An 18,589-nucleotide genomic window follows, 5' to 3' on the forward strand; every position below is an offset into this window, starting at 1 on the left:
TCATACATGGTGGGACCATCTCGTGCCTCAATTTCTGTGTTGATGGAATGCTATGATCAGTCCCACACTGTGATGGTTGTAAGGAATGAGTGAAGACAGGCCTCATACTGGTGGTACCAAAGCACAGCCTGTCTTCACCGGTATCGCCCTTAGTACATCAGGCAAGTGAGCGTGTTACTGGCCGGCAGCTAAGTTGCTGCTCCAGGGGCCCCTGAGGCACAGATTTGCTGCCAGCTGAACATAGCCCTCACTGTTGTTCTCTGTAGCATCAAGATACAGGGCCTGCATACAGTGGGTACTGCATAAATGCTTTCCTTCCTCCCAGTCTGGTCCTTGGGTCTGCGGTATTTTTATGGAGGCTTGATAAGTGGGTGCTGGATTAGCCTCCTAGAATATTACCCACTCAGCCCTATGATGTCAGGCTCACCCTTCCCTCTGCCTCCCCCCAGGCTGCCTGAGGTCCGGATCTCAGACAACGGTCCCTATGAGTGCCACGTGGGTATTTACGACCGTGCCACCCGGGAGAAAGTGGTCCTCGCCTCGGGCAACATCTTCCTCGATGTCATGGGTGAGTCAGGAAGGCACGGTGTCGGGGTGTGAGCATGTTCATGGAAACTGTTCTTAACCTTGTCAAACCTTGGAGGCAGATTTAGGGAATTCCGTCCTATCTGCTGCCCTCACCTGGGAAGAGGGAAAGGCCATAGCAGGCTGATCTGTGACTGTGGGGCTGAGCCCCAAGGGCCTCCTCTTTGAAAAGGACCCAAAGGCTGTGCCTCGTCCCTGATGCTCACCCACAGTGATCACTGTTCCAAGCACATGAACAGACTCCATGTTGATTGGATCAAAGGGGTCACTGAGGGAGGAATGATTGGTCCCTGGGGAAAGCATTTGTCAGTCTCTGAGCCTCAGTTTCCACATCTAGAAAGTGGATGAGGGATGCCAGTTTCATGAGCCACCCAGCTCTAAGCCCTGTGGCATGGTGAGGCCGAGCAGAGGAGACACCCAAGCCCTGCTGTTTTCCCCATCTGAGCCCAAGGGCTCATCAGAAGCCCCCACGGAGCAGGTGCTGCTGGGTTCTTCTACAGGGGAGAACCTCCCAGAAGCCTCTGGGTAGAAGAGCCAGAAACTTCCAAGGTGACACCAGCTGCTGCAGGGACAACTCTGCCCTTCCCCGAGAGCCCCCTCATTGTCCCTCCCGAGGCCCTTTCGGGAGGTGTTTAAGGGAGTTAGAGAGCATGCCTGGCTAAGCATGGGTTCTCTCTCCTGGGTTCTCTCCCTGGCTCCGCGCCTCCATTCATGCATCTGTCTAGCAATACCAGTGCCTTTTTCCAGCTGGTGTGTCCTTGGCCCGGTAAACCCCCACCCAGCCTCAGTTTCCCCATAGGAGACACAAAGGCTTTGCTCTGAACGGTCTCAGGGATGTTCCTGCCAGATGTGGTGTCATTCTGTCACTGTTCCTCAGCAAGAGTGCTGGGGTTTGACCTGAACCTGGCCTCGTGTTCTCTGATTTTCTTATGAAATAATATTTATCAGGGCAACAAAGCCTGCTATACTCAGGCAATCAATGAGAGCACAAAGGCCCCACGGAAAGTCCTCGATCTGGGGAAATTGAAAATCTCCAAAGGCCAGCCCTCCAGATCGACATTGATCCTACTCAGTGGAGGAGCTGAGATGTGAGGGGGTGGACATTGCCAGGCAGACTGGTCAGCTCCTCTGGCTGTTGGAGCATGCTCAGTGCTCAGCCCCGTGCTGGCTGCCTGAGGAAACACAGCAAGGAACACAACTCCGTCTGTACAGTTGTGAGGCTCCCAGTCTGGTGAGCAAGAGGCAGGCCCCACCGTTTATTTATTCATCAGACATTTATGGAACACCTGCTCTGGACCAGGTCACGGGTGCAACTTTGAGTAGGACAAAGTTCCAGTCATTGGTGAGTTTGTACTCTGGGGCAAGAGCCAGGCCTAAGACACATATGCAGACAGGTGGTCTGCGGGTAGGAAAGAAGGGCAGGGTGATGGTAAAGAGTATCTGCAATGAGGTAGGGGTTCTAATTCGGAGGGGGGCGCTAAGGGAGCCCCTATGAAGCCCTTATACATATCCACACAGTCCTGACAACGAACCAGAGAGGAAGTACTATTGTGAACCTCATTTTTTTTTTTTTTGAGGCAGGGCATCGTGTAGCACACACTGGCCTCAAATTCACAATAGCTGAAGACACCCTTGAACTTCTGATCCTTCTGCCTCCACCTCCCAAGAGCTAAAATTGCAGGCATACATACCATGCTCAGTCTGTGGGGTGCTGGGAATAGAACCCACCACCTCTTCCATGCTAGATAAACCCTCTACCCACTGAGCTATATGCCCAGCTCTGTGAGGCCCATTTTACAGATGCAGAAATGGAGGCACAGAGAAGGGAAGCAAATTGCCTAAGGTCACTGAGCCAAGACCTCAGATGCTTGCTGTGATAACAAGTGGTTCTGTGTGGCCCCAAGATACTAAGGTTGGTATGTGTTACATAAGGAGGTCCATATCTTCCCTGTGGATCCTCCCCTAGACAGCACCACCCATAGCATCTAAGTGTTGTGATTTCAGCCTGGCTGGGTCATGTGGCTGGGGACAGTGTAGACTCTGCATCCAAGACTTTGTTCCTGGAGCCCGAAGCCTTCAAAAACCACCTCCTGCAGATGACCCACCCTCCGCTCTGCTTTATCAGAATACCCTAAGTAGTTACTTTCCTTCATGGTTCTGTGACAGATCATCCTAAGCCTCTCCCAGCTCTGACCCCTGTGAGTCTGTTACTCTTAACTGTTAATGAGGAAACAGGCACAGAGAGGTTTTATGGGGCTAACCTGGTTGCAAATTATGGGCCTGATGGTAAGCAAGTGGTGTGTCCCACCAACTGTGACCTCTTCTGTGTCACTGAGGATCAAGAGACAGCCTAGGGTGGCCCCTGCCTGAACAGGGATCAGGGGGTTGACAGCCATCAGAGCCACAGGACATGGTAGGGAGCCAGCTTCTATGATTCCAGAACTGGGCTGCGCAATAGTGGTCTAGCAGTGCAGTGGACTCCGTAAGAGGCTGTGGGTTGTATGAAGGTCTAGGGAGGGACAGGGACAGGCCTCCTGCCCTCTGTCTGGTGCCCCAAATGCAGGGCAGGGTTGAATGCTAGAGATCCAAGCTAACCCACTGTTCAGAGTGGTGTTGATCCTCACATGGGACAGACAGGCTTGCCCTTGTTCACTGTGCCCGAGGAACCTCTCCCCAAAGCTCATCCATGCCCTGTCCTTCCCTGGTATGTCTTCTCAGACCCTATGACTTGGGAGAGGTTATGACCTTCTTCTGCAGGGGATAGAGACTGAGAGATGGAGAGTGATGTGTGAGGTTGTGATGGCCTGTGGTTCAAACCTGAGTTCTCTAATGTGAGCCCATAGTTAGGGTACGTCCTCCCCACTCAGTTGACCCAATCTAGAAATGCCCAGAAGCTTGTCTCCTAGGTGATTCCAGACCCTGTCAAGTGACAGTCAAGACTAGCCATCACATGTGCACCACTGCACCCTGACAGCAGCACCCGTGTCCTCACCCACACCTGCATCTGTGTAAGCATTCCTGCACCCAGACATTCCTCCTTCCACCTTCCAGCCCGCCCCCCCACGCCCCCAGCTTCCTTACCCTAAACACAAGAAGACACGGGCCCTGTAGCCTCCATGTTAATCCAGGTTCACCATGTGACCTCAGACTCATTATCTTCTCTGGGCCTCAGTTTCCCCACCTATAAGCTAGGGATAAGGGTCTACCTCCCTAGGTGCTCATGGGTTCAGCTGAGGTAAGATTTGCTGAGCCTTCGCCAGCAGGTGACACAGTGGAGGCTCATGGCCCCAGCTCTTCTCCTCACGTCCTGGCCAGCCCATTCTTGGTGCAGACTCCCTCTTGCCTCTCATTTTGATCAGTGTTCATGACTCCCAAGAGCCTTGAGTCACCTGAGGAGGAAGTGGAGGTCCTGGATGCATGGAGTGGCGGGGACAGTGAGGTTGCTGTCCTGGGCTCCCAAGGCTTGCTCTCCGGGGTCTCTGTGTCTTGGCCTTCACCCCTAGAGAAGGATCCAGAATCTATTGTAACCCTGAAAGGGGTGGTAGGCTATGAGCCAGTTGCAGAAGGCTTCCCTGCATGTGGAGTGTGCCACCTGGCCCACAAGGTCACCCTGGCAGTTGTCCTTCCTTTCTGTGGGGTCTACACCCAGTAATTCAGCAACTGTCAATCAAAAGTGTGTGTGTGTGTGTGTGTGTGTGTGTGTGTGTGTGTGTTTGTGTGTGTGGTGATATATGGCTACATACATGCATGTCAAGTGCCCACACCTATGCATGCCCCCACAGGCTAAAGAAATGCATCAGGTCTCTTTGTCTATCACTCAATGACCCTGGAGCTCAGAGTTTTTCAGCTAGGCTGGCAGCCAGCATACCCAGTGGTCCTCTTGGCTCTGGCCCTTTAGTGCTGGGCATGCTTAAGACTCAGCTTGGATTTTATCCGGGTGCTGGGATCCAAACTCTGGTCCTTGTGCTTACACAGCAAGTGTCTTAACCACTGAGCCTGCTCTCTAACCCCCCCCAAATATTTATTAAATATTTTCTTTGTACTGGTGTGGACGTCTCCCTTGTCAGAGCCTTTCAAACAATGCTCTCTGTCAAGGATTTGCAGAGTGTTTCTGTTAGGTTGGCTATGCTACATAATTTAGAGGCGAGGCAAAGTAAGAAGACAGGCAGGTCCAAGCACTAGGGAGGTGGAGGCAGGAGGATGGAGAGTTTGAGGCCAGCCTGGGCTATGTATCTCATACAGAGAGTTTTTGTAAATGAGAGAGGATGAAGCAGAAGAGGGAGGAGATGTGAGAGAAAGAGAGAAAGAGGCTTTATTTTTCTTTTTCCATTTCCCTGTGTGTATATGCATATTTCAATGTGTATGAGTACATGTATGTGGATAAATGTGCTCACATGGGTGCACATGCATGTGGGGGCCCAGGTTTGATGTCTGGAATCATCCTCAACTGTTCTTCCACTTTATTCATTGAAGCAAGGTCTCTCAGTCAAACCCAGAGTTCACCGATATGGCTAGACTTTTGTTGGTTTTTGGTTTTTGGTTTGTTGTTGTTGTTGTGGTTTGAGACAGGGTCTCCTGTAGCCTCAGCTGGCCTGGAACTCACTATGTAGGCCAAACTGGCCTTTATTTTACAGAGATCTGTCTGCCTCTGCATCCAAGTGCTGGGATTAAAGGAGTAAACCAGCGTGTCCTCTCTTACTAGCCCATCTGCTCTGGCGAATTACAAGTGGGCTGCCACACCACCAGGCATTTACTTGAGTCCTGGGGATCTGAACTCTCATCCTCTGGTTTGCATACAAGCTCTTTAACCATGGAGCCATCTCCCCATCCTTGAGAGAGAGAGAGGTTTTTAACTTAAGCTTCCTTCCTTCCTAACTCCACGACTTTCTTCAAATATTTCAGAGTCTGTTTCCAAACTCACAGGCCCATGTATTATTTTGGCTGGTCTGTGGCACCATCCAGAATCTTCCTCAGGTCCACACAGAGACCCTCCAAGTGAGTAGGGTTCATTCAATGCATGGGTCCCTTTGAACCATAAGAGTGTGTTAGCTAACAGTGAAGTAAGACAGACCCCCAGATTTGAGGGTTATAGCCAAGCCTCTGGACAGTGGGGAGAGGGGGCCAAGGCTCTGGGCAGGGCCCAAGTCACCTCCATCAAAGCCCCATAAGCCATCGCATACCCCAGCTGCTCAGAGAGGTCTCGAGAGTGACTGTAATTTCCCACCTATCACATCCCACGTGAGAGACATTTGGGAGCTCTGTGGGTAACACTGAGGGTACGTGACGTGTACAACCGTTAAAATGTTTTTAATCCAAGATGCTAACAAACCATAAGCCAGTTTGCGAGTTGTGTGCTGGGCTCTGAGAATGTGTTACACACTGTCACCAGGAGATGGGGCGGTATTGAAGCTGCTTCCTGGGGGTGTATGTCATGGGGGTGAGCACATTAAGGGGCACACATTACAGTCAAGCAGAATGAGGCCCAGGCTCCCCAGCCCACCAAAACTGAGCCTTCCTCCTGAGTGTTAAGGCACAGCACCTCAGCCACAGGTCAAGGTCACGTGCCTATGCTGGTCCCAGGTCAGTGCCCACAGAACAGGTGATCATGTGACCCTGTTTTACAGAGCAGGGAACAGAGGCCCTAAGAATTTAAGAAACCCACCACATGAGTGACAGAGTCAGAGGTCCCATCAGATCTGCCTGGTCCAGCCAGAGCTGACACCCCTAGTGCTACCCAAACTGCCAAAGGAAGACCCCTACCTCTAACATAGGTCCAAATACCCACTGTCCCAGGGTATAGATAGGGTATAGAGTGGGGGCCTCACTCACAGAGGTGAAGTTGGAGCACCTACTGTGAAATCTCCTTTAGTCACACTCAGGGGCTCTGTAGGGCTCTGGGGGAGGGAGAGTAGACATTCATACCCCCTCCATTCCCATACCTCATCTCCATCCACTGCCCAGAGCCTCCCTCACCACTCAGACCCTCCTAACAGAGCACTGAACATGACATCCTGCCGACCAGGAGACAAACTCCAATTAAGTTAGTGCCTACTTTAGACATGCGTGGTCCCTGTCATTAAACTTCTTTTCCATCAAGAGAAAAAGTTACTATATTATAGTATATATCAGAAAGTCTTTTTAAAAGATTTTTTTATTTTAAATTATGTGTATATGTGAGTATGTATGTGCATGTGTGAGTGCAGATGCCTGAGGAGGCCAGAAGAGGGCATTGGATCCTCTGGAGCTGGAGTTACACACAGTTGTGAGCTGCCTGATATGGGTGCTGGGAACTGAACTTGGGCTCTCTGCAAGAGCAGTATGTGTTCTTAACCACTGACCCATTTCTCTAGCCTCCATTTTTTTTCAGACAGGGTCTCACGTATCTCCAGCTAGCCTCAAACTCACTGTGTACCCAAGGATAACCTTGAACTTTTGAACCTTCTGCCTCCACCTCCCAAGTGCTAGGATTGCAGGTCTGTATGTTTATTTTATGTGGTGCTGGGGATGGAACCCAGGACTTCGTGCAGACTAGGCAGGTCCTCTATCAACTGAGCCACACCCCAGCTCCAGAATGTTTTTGCAGTTTTCATTCTTTGTTTGGTCTTTTTGAGACAGGGTCTCCCTGTAGCCCCAGCTGTCCTGGAACTCACTATGTAGACCAGGCTGGCCTTGAACTCACAGAGATCCGCCTGCCTCTGCCTCCTGAGTGCTGGGATTAAAGGTGTGCGCCACCACGCCCGGCTTCTGTTTTTGCAGTTTTCATAACTCGGTCTCACAGTTTGCACCAATGCCATGTCACAGCGTCACAAGGTTTGACATGCCTCCTCCCACATCCCAGACATGACTGAAAAAAATGTCATGTCCTGTGTGATGCAGAAAAGGAGGTAGGCACTGAGCCTGTGACACACAGATACACAGTGTGCCTGAAGGTAGCAAGGTGGTCAGGGACAAATGGGGAGGGGACTGCTTCGAAGAGCGTGGTCAGCAAGGCCCCTTGCAGAAGGTGGCATTCAGAGAGGGTATGACAGTAACTGGAGAGCCGGCTTGGGACTCCAACCCCAAGTTCAGTCCTAGTGCCAGGTATCCAGTGGGGAGCAAAGCCACCCTCACCCTGGGGAACTACCTTTCAAGAAGGAAGACACAGCCTAAGGTGTCCATGTGGGACCTACAGTTTTGGAAGCACCTTCTTTTCCCAGTCCTGCCTGCCACAGCGATCGCAAGCTGGGAGGCTTAAGCAACGGAAATGTGATGGCTGTCAGTCTAGGAGCTCCACGTCTGACCTGCAGCTGTTACAGGGCTTTGCTCCACCACCAGCTCTTACTGCTGCCCACTGGTGACTATTGCAGCCTTCTCTGTTCAGTGGCTTCTTCATGGCCATCAGTCTATGCATGATCCGGTGTCTCCTTCCATGGGGTTACATCACCGTGACCGTCCTCTCCCCTCTCAGTCCTTTCTCTCTCTTTCTATCTCTATCTCTTTCTTTCCAGACCAGTCCCATGTAAGCCAGGCTAGCCTAAAGCCAAGGATGACCTTGAACTCCTGATCTGCCGGTCTCTTCCTCCCAATTTCTGGAATTACAGACATGCACCTCCATCCCTGGTGTTGGGGATGGAACTCAGTGCTTTGTGTGAACTAGTAAGGACTCTACCTACTTAGCTATATCCTCAGCCCCAACTTTTTGCTCTTCTGAGGACACCAGTCATTAGACTAAGACCTGCCCTGATCCAACATACCCTTATCCCAACTTAATTACCCTAAGAAGGTCATATTCACAGGGACCAAAGCTGAGGACTCCACCATATGTTTGGAGAAAAAATTCCAACCCAGAACAGTAATGAAGCCAGGAAAGGGGCAGACTGGGATTGGAGGCGTGACTCTGAAGCCAAGCTGTGTACTCACAGGAACGGGATCACCTGTCATTGGGTGCTCCCTAATACACCAGGCTGAGCTGTTCATGTGTTCACTTGGGGCCACACAAAGGCTCTGAAAAATACTCCTGCCATTTCCTCTTTGATGGAAGAGGAAACACCTGCCAAAGCAGATTACATTGTAATCCCAGCACTCAGGAGGTAGAGAAGAAGGAGCAGGAGTTCACGGTCATCCTTGGCTACAGAGGGAGCTTGAAGCCAGCCTGGGCTTATATGAGACACCTTTAGTGCCTTCCAAGTGAGGCTGGCAGGTGACATGGACTTTTGTAACCCAAGGCCAGAGTGTTGCTGCTTCCCCTTGTGGAAGCCAGAGAGCAGCTACCAGCAAGTGAAGTGTTTGTTTTCAGGTTTGTTTTCTATTTGGTTTTGATTGCAACAGGAGCCTCCCCATGTACTGTTTGATGCAATGGCTCTGTTGAGTGATGCCTCACACATCACCAATTACTTGAGGCCTCCCACTGGCACTTTCAGAGCCCCTCAGCCACCACCACAGGCAGCTCTAGAAAGTTCCCAACACTCCCCAAAGAAACCTGTAGGCATGGTCACTCCCCCAGCTCCCATGTCCATCATCCTCCCTGGCCCTAGGAAGCCATTGCTCTCATTTCTATCTCTGTGGATTTCCCTACTATGAACATTTCAAATAAATAGGCTCATACAACACGTGGGTCTTTGTGACCAGCTTCTTTCACGAATGTTCTCAAGGTTCGTTCATGGTGTATCCTGTATCAGTACTTAGTTCTTTTTTAGTGTTAGATAGTATTCCACTGTGTGAATGTCCAGTGTTCGTGCATCCTTCTTTGGTGGGGGATCTGGGCTCTTAGCTGTGGCTATCACAAATAATGCTTCTGTGAACATTTGTGAACAAGTTCTTGTGTGAACACACAGTTTCAATTTGCTCATCTGTGTACCTGTGTACCTAAACTGCAGGGTTGAACCGTGATTTTATGTTCAACCTTTTAAGAACTGTCAGACTGCTTTTCACGATTGCTGTGCGGTTTGGGGATTTTCAGTGGGTCTTGCTTGTTTGCTTGCTTGCTTCTTTCCTTTCTTGGTGTTTTTGAGATAGGCTCTTACTCTATAACCCAGGTTAGCCTCAACTCACAGCATTCCTCCTGTGTCAGTCGCACAAGCGCTTGGGATCATGTGTGATACCGCTCTATCCATCGCATGCCCAGAAGCATGTGAGCGACCCAGCTTCTCCATGCTCTTGCCAGCACTTGCTATTCTTCGTCTTTTTTAGGCCATGGCAGGAGTGGGAAGTGGCACCCCACCCCCGTTAGATTTCATTCCCCTCTGCCAGCGGTAGCACCCCCTGCAGGAAGCTCCGTGCCTTCCTGGGACCTGCCTGTGCAGAGCCTCCCCTGCTTTTTCAACTAAGTTATGGGCCTTCACTCTAGGGCTGGAAGGGTCCTTTATCTCATCTCCATGCAAGTCCCTTATCAGATACCCGATCTGCATATTTCTCTCCCTTAGTGTGGGATTCACTTTCCTGCGGTGACCTTTGAAGAACAAAAGGCTTTGATTCCAACAAAGTCTACTTTATCTAGACTTTCCTTTATCAATCCTGCTTTTAGTGTCATGTTAAAGAGGTTTCTGCTAACCCAAGGTCACAGTTTACGCCATATTTTCTTCTAAGAGTTTTTATGGCTTTAGTTCTGACATTAGGTGTGTGGGGCATGTTGAGTGATTTTATCTGTGGTGTGAGGGAGAGGTCCGAAGGCCTCATTGGCTACCTGTTGCCCCAACAAGGTTCCTGGGGCAGGCTGTCCATCCCCATCATGTTCTCCAGGCACTCTGAGTGAAAATCTATTGAAATATGACTCTTTGTTAGTGTATGGTGTGTGTGTGTGTGTGTGTGTGTGTGTTACATCTGTGTGCATATATGTACAGATGTTGTGTGCCCATGCATATGAGTGCAGAGGACATTGGGTGTCCTGCTCTATCACTCTCTGCCCTATTTCCTTGAGACAGGGTATGCGCTGCACCTGGAACTAGGCTGGCAGTCAACAAGCTGGCTGATCCTCCTGTCTCCGCCTGCTGACAACTCTGAGGTTGCAGGCATCTGTGACCACCCCTGGCTCTTTATGTGCGTACTGGGATCTGAACTCAGGTCCTCAAGCTTGTACAGAAAGCATTCTTACCTACAGAGCCATCCTGCAAACCCTGAGACTCTTCCTTCTGTCTCAGGGTTCTGTGTCTGTGCTTGCACATGCCTGTGACCATCTCCACACCCATGTCACTAGGCACCAAGTTTATGGGATGTTCCCCTGTGACCAGCTTCTCCAGCTTCTCCATTGAAACAAACTCACTCTTGGAAGATAGAAGCTTCCAGAAGAAACAGAAAGCAGGAACACCTAAGGAGTGGTGGGGGCCAAGTCTATCTCCCTGAGTCTGGCCAGAGGCCCAGACTCTCTAGAAACAATCTCTGCCCTGTTCTCTAGGCTCCTCAGCCCCAGCGCTCTTCCCTCGAGAAAGGCAAATTCCCAAAACCAGTTATTTAAGGGTGTCAAGAACGCAATGCTTTTACCTTAGGAAGGAGAAAGGTCTGTACTTTCCAGAGGGATGGGAGGATCCTAGGGCTCAGAGCAGAACTTGCCCCCCACCAAGGGCTTGAGAGCAAAAGAAGTCACAGGGTTCTGCTCTGAGAGACGCTGACTAGAAAGTGGGTTTTTCTGTAGAGTTCCCTCTCAAGAAGCTCAAGACAGTTGAGGGGTGCCTGGCAGTCCAGGGGTCCTGGCCCGCCAGTGGGTGAAGTCCCTCCTCTGAGAGTCCTGGCTGGAGCTGCTGGGAGGGACTCAGCTCAGCCCCTCACACCCCAGGATAGGACTCCTGCTGGAAAGCAAATCAGCAGTTCTTGTCTTGGAGCCTGAGGGGCTGAGCCACCTGCTGGGCTTACACTAATTACAGTAACCAGCCACAGGCCATTGCTGAGGCCATAGACAGGCTGGCTGTCCACAGAGGAGGAGGGGGTGACAGGTTGGGATACCAGCCAAATCTGCAAAGAACTGGGGAGAACTTGGATGGATGGGACACTGAGAGGTAGAGATGTGAATCCCGATCCCCAGCTCCTGTCCTAGAAGCCCCCGGAGCCTGAGGGCCAGGCAAAAGTCCTGGCAGGCCCAGCTGTCTGACTTCCCCCTGACCCACTGTCTCCCTTCCTGCTGCTCTGGGTTGGGCACAAATCAATGACCCATGTCCTCCAAACTAGAGAAGGGGAGGCTGGATAATCCCTGGTGGAGAATTACTCCTCAGTTAGATTAGGCCCACTGTGAGTACCAGCCAACATACTTATGAAAGGAATGGCTTTGCCTCCAGATATAAATTTTCTACCCAGTCCTGCCGCTCACACAACTAGAGGAGGCTAATGTTTACTGAGCATTTATTAGCCACCAGGCACAGTTCTGCTCGGCACCAGCTGGGTCTTATAACGACCATCAAAGCAAAAGTTCCTGCAATGCTGGCTTTTCTGAGCATGCTCTGTTGGTTGAATGAAGTTCAGGTGGACGAAGGGTTTGCCAGCCTTTCCCATCTGCCCCTTTCATGTTAATCTCTGCAATTTCCTCCTTGATAGTTTCTAGTCTCCTGCCTCACCACTGCTCCCCACTGCACCCCACCCTCACCAGAGCAGGGCCTGGCAGGTTACTCAACTCCCCAGGCCTCAGTTTCCCTGTCTGCTAGCTACATGGGCATTTTAGCAGCATGTTGGGGTGTGTCACCTGATTGTCACAGAGAGCCCTTTGCCCCGGCTCACAGCGGGCGCTCAGGAAATTGTAGTTCTTTTCGCCCCCACCCTGTGGCCAGAACCCATCCCTGCCATGTCAGCTGGACCAGGGACAAGTGACACAGCCAGTGGGAGGTCCCTCAGCAAGGCTGTGACAACTCTGCTTCCTCCCCTGGTGTTGGGTGAGGAGACAGAGGATCTCCTGTGGAGCCAGCCAGGCCCGCTTCCTCCAGTCTCCCTGCAGTTCCTCTCCCAGTAGATCTCCATCCTTGGAAATGGGTCCATAGCATCTCCCCACAGGGCTGTTACAACCACAGACAAGATGGAGCCTGTGAGGGGACAGGAAGGGATCAGCACCCATAACACATATGGTCCTAGTGATGGGCACAGAGAAGGCATAAAATTTGGGCAGAGGCCACAAAGACAGTCTGGGGTCTGGGCCTCGGTTTCCTTTTCTATAAAATGGGGACAGCAACCCTGTCTCTTCACACCAACTGCCATGAGAATAAGGCAAGAGAACATTCCTGAAAAACTCCGGCCTGGTTCATTATAAGCCTCAGTCGGCGACAGCTTTTATGACAGAGATTGTAGCTCCTTGGGGGTGAGTGAAGGAACTCTGCCTCCCAGTGTACAGATGGGGAAACTGAGTCCAGGAATCTGCTGTAGTCGGCTCAGCTGTCAGGACCATGAGCCCCAGGCTGAGTCCACCTGCAGTGTGATCTAGGTCTCAGTTTCCCCTTCCTACAAGGTGGTGGGATGCTAGACTTGGTGGTGCCTACCTTTAATCCCAGCATATGGGAGGCAGAGGCAGACAGATCTCTATGAGATCACATAGTAAGTTCCAGGCCTGGGGATACAGGGAGACTCTGTCTTTAAAAAAAGTGGTAGGGTTTTGTGTCCCTGGCCCTTCAGGGCAGCAGTTAGTTCCCACACTGCCCACCTCCCATGCTGCTTCAGCTCTCCTGCTCCTCAGACAGCTCTCTAGGAACCAGAACCTCAGCCTCCCACTCTCCTTACAACCCTGGGCCTAAGGCACTGCAGCTCCAACAGCCACATATCACTGGTAATGAAGGGCCCGTCCTGGGGCGCGGAGTTTAGCTTCAGCCAGAGCCACTAAATCCTGCTCCCAGTGGTGTGGGGAATAAAGCATCTCGCTGACCTAACACTTGTCAGGGTTTAATGGTGCACCTGCAGGCATGCTCCGGTGGGGGCTCCGGAGGGGGCTCTGGTGGGCTTGGGAGGTGGAGTGGAGGCCCCTCTGCAAACAGATGGGCAGCCTGGGGAGAAAGACACAGAAGGTCCTGAAGGTGGGGGTACTTGGGGGCTGCAGCTGCTTGTCCAAACAACTCAAGGGAGATGGATCGCCCTCGCTTGGCTCAGAAGGGCACCGTGAGTGGTTCAGAGAAAGGCTGTAGAGAAGCTTCTAGACCAGGTTGTCTGGGCTTACAAACAAGCTCTGCCACTGGTTCGCTGTGTGACCATGGGCACGTTACTTAACCTCCGTGGGTCTCAGTTTCCTCATTGACTAAAATACAATTAAAGTGCTTGGAGCTATGTCAGCCACCTACAACCAGGACACTCACCCCTGTCCTATATTAAAATGATCTCTCCCCTGGGGCTGGAGAGTTGGCTCAGCAGTTAAGAGCACTGGCTGCTCTTGCAGAGGACGTGGGTTTGATTCCCAACACCCACCCACATGGTGGCTAACAGCCATTCATAACTCCAGTTCCAGGGGAGTCCGACTCCCTCTTCTGACCTCTGCAGGCATTGCACAACACGGGTGAACTTGCATACATGCAGGGAACATACTCATACACGTAAAATAAAAATAATAAATAAAATATTTTAATGTCTTTTTTAATTTTTTATTATTTTTATTTTATGTGTATGAGTGTATTGCGTGCATGTATGTGAGTGTACCTGTGTTGTACAATACTGTGGAGGTCAGAAGAGGGCTTCAGATTCCCCTAGAACTGGAGTTAAGGATTGTTTGCAGCCATCATGTGGGTGCTGGGAATCGAACCTGAGTCCTCTGCAAGAGCAGTCAGTGCTCTTAACCACTGAGCCATCTCTCCAGCCCCAATAAATAAAATATTTTAAAATGATCCCTCCCCAGTGCGCACCACTGTAGGGAGATGGGGACCTCATTCCTTACCCTGTAGCAGGCACATAGATGGTGTTTGTAAAGATGGCTTGAATCAAAGGCCTGGTCGAGTGTTCAGGATGAGTGGGCTAGGCGATGACCTGTCCCTTTCCCCTTACGCTGAATTTCCTGGGGGAGGGGAGAGCAGCCATCTGCTCTGCGGCTCCAGGGACACTATGCTCACAGAGGTGAGTGCTCTTTCACCAAGGTGTGCTCTGCCATTCCTTCATGGGGGCAGGTTAATGCAACTTCCCCACCCATACCCAGTGTGAGCCTCAATGGCTGTCTCCATCTGCAGCTCAAGGCCTCAGGTCCCCATGGAGGGAGAGTGCTATCAGAGAGCAGCTGAGTGCATGCTCTGTCCTTCCCTTCACGAGTTGACTCAGTTTCTACCTCTGTAAAATGGAGACCCAGACCCCTACCTGTTGACGTCCAGACTGATGATAGCGTGCATGTTTAGGTATCTCGTGCTCTGTGTTGAGACTAGGCCTGGTATCTACTGGGGCCCACTCTGCACCCAGAGGCTACCTGGCTGCCCTGCTGCCCCACATTCAGAGGGTGGAGTCCCTCTGTCTTCCTGAAGTCTCACCTAGCGGGAGAATTCGGTCTCTAGCTCCCCGCAGACAGGAGCTCCCGTCTCATCCCACTAACTTCTGTAGGTAGCTGGGCACATCCCCAAGCTCTCTGAGCAGCTTGTGACTTCTCTGGTATGGAGGTTTCACCCCACTTCCCTTGCAAGGGTCTCAGGAGGAGGATGAGGGATGGCTGACAGAAAGTGCTGTCTCTGTTCTAGGTGCACAGTGAGCTGCTATCAAGGGCACCCTGGCTTCTGGGACTGTGTTCAAGGGATGGGAGGGGGATTCTAGGAGCCTGAGCAAGAGATAGGCAGCAGGCAGCAGGCTCAGATCTTCAAGGCCGAAGCTGAGAAGTGACCGTCCTTGTTAGATGACCCGGTTCACTCCAAAGCACTCCTCTGCGTCCAGACCCATCTGTCTGGCCATTTTGCACTGGCGCTCAGCAGGTGGCTTTGGCAACTGGGAAGCCTATGAGCAGGCGGGAGGGCAGAGAGGACATTGATCCTTCTCCAGACCCCTAGACTTTTTCCAGGCACTCAAGGCAACAGTGTCTGGCTCTAAGCATGCTTTGTCCTGTCCCATCTGTGTCGCCTGGACTGCAACTTCTAGCCTGACCCCTCATGGCAGCCCAGCCCAGCCAATGTCTCAGGCCCCCCACTACCCATCTAGCTGCCCCCTTGGAAACTCTGGTTGGCAGGGAGGAGGGGGCCTGACGCTGACTCTAGCAGGTAAAAGCATTCCATGGTACTGAGTGGGAGCAGGAAAGGGCAACTTGGTCAGTAGAGAAAACCTCTGCACAGCAGAGCCCAGGGAGTGGGTGATTGAGGTGACATCAGTACTGGGCAAGGATTTCAGTACCTTATGAAGTGTTCAGCACAAATCTATAGAGCCCTTATTGTGATGGCTCCATTTTACAGATGAGGGAACTGAGGCTGAGTAAGGGTAAGTGACTAGTCAACATCACCCAGTGTCAGAGCCAGAATATGACTGTGGGCAGCTGGGCTCCTGGGTCCGTGCAAGGTCTACACTGTGCCCAGTACAGGGAGCAGGGAATCCAAGAAAAGAGCTTCAGTTATGGGGCTCTGTCTGCCCATTCATGGCTTGGCCACAGGTGGAAAGGTACAGAGAGATCAGAGCTGGGCCTTCAGCCCAGGGGCATCCCATCGCTCCAACATGGCAGTCCCTCGGCCAGGGATGCCTCAGGAGCCTGTCAGTCAGAGTAGCTGCTTACCACAGCCCGGGACTGGGGACAGATGAGGGAGGGAAGGGCATTTCCAGAGAAGCTATGGTGTATTTGTGGTCAGAGGTGAATCAAGAGACTGAGGCCCCAGCACGGGATCCCGTCAAGGCTGTGGAAAAGAGCCACAGATCCTGGGCCTCTGGAACCCCAGCCAAGCCCCTCTACTTTGGTCAGTAGTTGGGTGCCTTCAAGAATAAAGCTTTATTCTGCCTCACTCAGCTCTTTCAAAAGAACGGCTCCAAGAGACGTTCAATAAAGTCAGGAGACACTTGTTCAAGTGAACCTGGACAACGGGTACCTGTGTGTTTGTGGTTCAATCACTGAACTGTTTTGGTTTTTTTTTCTACATTTCTCATGGGTAGGTGTGTACATATTTGCATGTGTGTGGATACATGTGCACATGCTCGTGGAGGCCCGAAGTTGATGTTAGGAATCATCCTCCATCTTCCACTTAATTCACTGAGGCAGGGTCTCTCAATCAAATCCAGAGCCCTCCCCACCAAAGGCCCTGCCCACAGCCCCTCCTGGGAACTGCTTTACAAGCAGCAAGCAGCACCACTGTTTTATTTGCCCTCTGACTCAAAAATCAATCCTAAAATGCTGATAGGATAGGAAATATGGCAGCCCCGATGCCTGCTGGGAAATCTTGCCCTGGAAGGAAGGCTCTGAGCCAGGATGACTCAGAGTGCAGGTAGGGATCAGGGGCAGGGGTGGCCCAGTCAAAGTGCCATTGAGGACCTGGTTAGAGGAGGTCCAGGAGCCCAGATGTGAACACCCAAGAGGCCTCCTGACCGTCATCAACGGTTGGAGTGCCACGGCCCCTCAGCTATTGTGTGCAGCAGCCCTGTTTAAATGGGGAAACTGAGGACAGGGAGTGGAAGTCACACAGAGATCAGAGCCAGAGCCCCCACAGACATCTCAGCCCTCCGACGTCCTGCTGGCATCTTGGTTCCAAGACAACAGCAAGAAAGAGTGAGATTGGCTGGAGCTCAGCACACACCACTAAGAGACTGCATTGTGGGATGCTCCTGGTTTCCCTCCTGACTGTGGCCCAGCGTGCAGTCACCCCAGTAATCCCCAGCCCTGGAAAAGGCCAGAACCCCAAATTCCACTGTGCATAGAGTCTACCAACCGTGAACTACTCTCCTAGCTGGAACCCTAAGTCAAGGGCTCCCGTCTGTAACTCTTTCCCCTCAAGTCACCCCGAGAGACAGCGCCCTTGTTTTGTCTAGCAGCCACCTAAGGACACGGAGCTTCTAGCCAAGAGCTGTGACCTGCCAGCTGGAGTTCCCCAGCCTTGGGCATACAGGAGAGGAGAGCCTTGTTCTAAAGCCCCAACACAAAGGCCCTGTGGGTACTTGGACGGACAAGGCTCTGCTAATGGGACATCGGTGTCCCAGAGTGGGGTAGAGCTGAAACGGCTGCTTGGAGTCCAGCAGTCCCAACCTGCTGTTGTCTGGGGGAGAAGCCCCCAAGCAGCTTGGAGGAGACTCCCCACCTGCTGCTGCTGTGGGCCTCCAGCAAGCCTCTCCATATGCCAGGGCCTCCCAAGTTCCACTGCCTTCCAGAGGTTTCTCTCCTACACCCACACAGATGGCACTGGGTGAAATTCCCCAAGCATGTAATAATATCTCCGGGGTATATTGAAAACTTCCCCCCAAATCAGCCAGACTTGCTGCTATTTAAAACAAATCTGTGCCCACACCGCATAGAGCACATATCTACACCACCTATAGTAGGTTTCAACACATCCCGTTCTATCTCCAGTAGTGTGGGACAGCACAGGCTCACAAAACAGAGCCACCTACAGGCACCCTCTTCAGGAAAGCCCCAGGCCCAGGATGGGCAGGTCCACACAGGACTGGCAACTCAGAAGACCAATCTGAAAATTTGGATTATTAACAAGGGCCCAATTGAGGCATGCTAGAAAACTGCCCCAGTTGTGAGAGGCAGGGCTTTGGGGTGGGGTCCTGGACCAAGTCAGTGAAGATGGTTAGGGAGGCCCAAAAACTTCCACTTGGGCCATGAGACTTGGAGGAGCCAGGCTGGCATTCCCCAGTTCCCTCAGGCCTGCTCTTCCTGATAACAGGAATAATCTCTACTTCTGTCCGCTGAGCAGCTATTATGCACCAAGCCCTCTGCTCACAGGAAAGTGCCATGGGGTGGTTCTTCCCATTCCTAACTTAGTGGGAAGCCAACTGAAGTTTCCCTCAGCCAAGGTAGCAGTTGACACATTTGCACTTACCTTTGAATCAGCTGAAACGTCTTCAAGACCAATGACTGGGTCTGGACTAGTTCAAGGACTTGCAGTGCTGACTGGCTCCCAGAAGTCTCCAATGCTACTGGTTCAGGGAACACATTTTGAAAGTCAGCGGGTTCGAAGCATAGTCTAGAAAT

At 51.7% G+C, this 18,589-nt stretch overlaps 1 protein-coding gene across 1 annotated transcript in view; it reads left to right on the forward strand.

The window, feature by feature from the left end:
• Igsf21 (immunoglobin superfamily member 21) overlaps positions 1-18,589 on the forward strand; it is a 251,959-nt gene that overhangs the window by 210,533 nt on the left and 22,837 nt on the right. Inside the window, exon 4 of the mRNA XM_008821807.2 lies at positions 450-568. Within this exon, the coding sequence (XP_008820029.1) occupies positions 450-568 (119 nt within the window). The remainder of the gene's footprint in view (positions 1-449; positions 569-18,589) is intronic.

The sequence above is a fragment of the Nannospalax galili genome, unplaced genomic scaffold (genome assembly GCF_000622305.1).
Source record: "Nannospalax galili isolate Female #2095 unplaced genomic scaffold, S.galili_v1.0 scaffold1688, whole genome shotgun sequence".
In the NCBI taxonomy this organism is placed as follows: Eukaryota; Metazoa; Chordata; class Mammalia; order Rodentia; family Spalacidae; genus Nannospalax; species Nannospalax galili.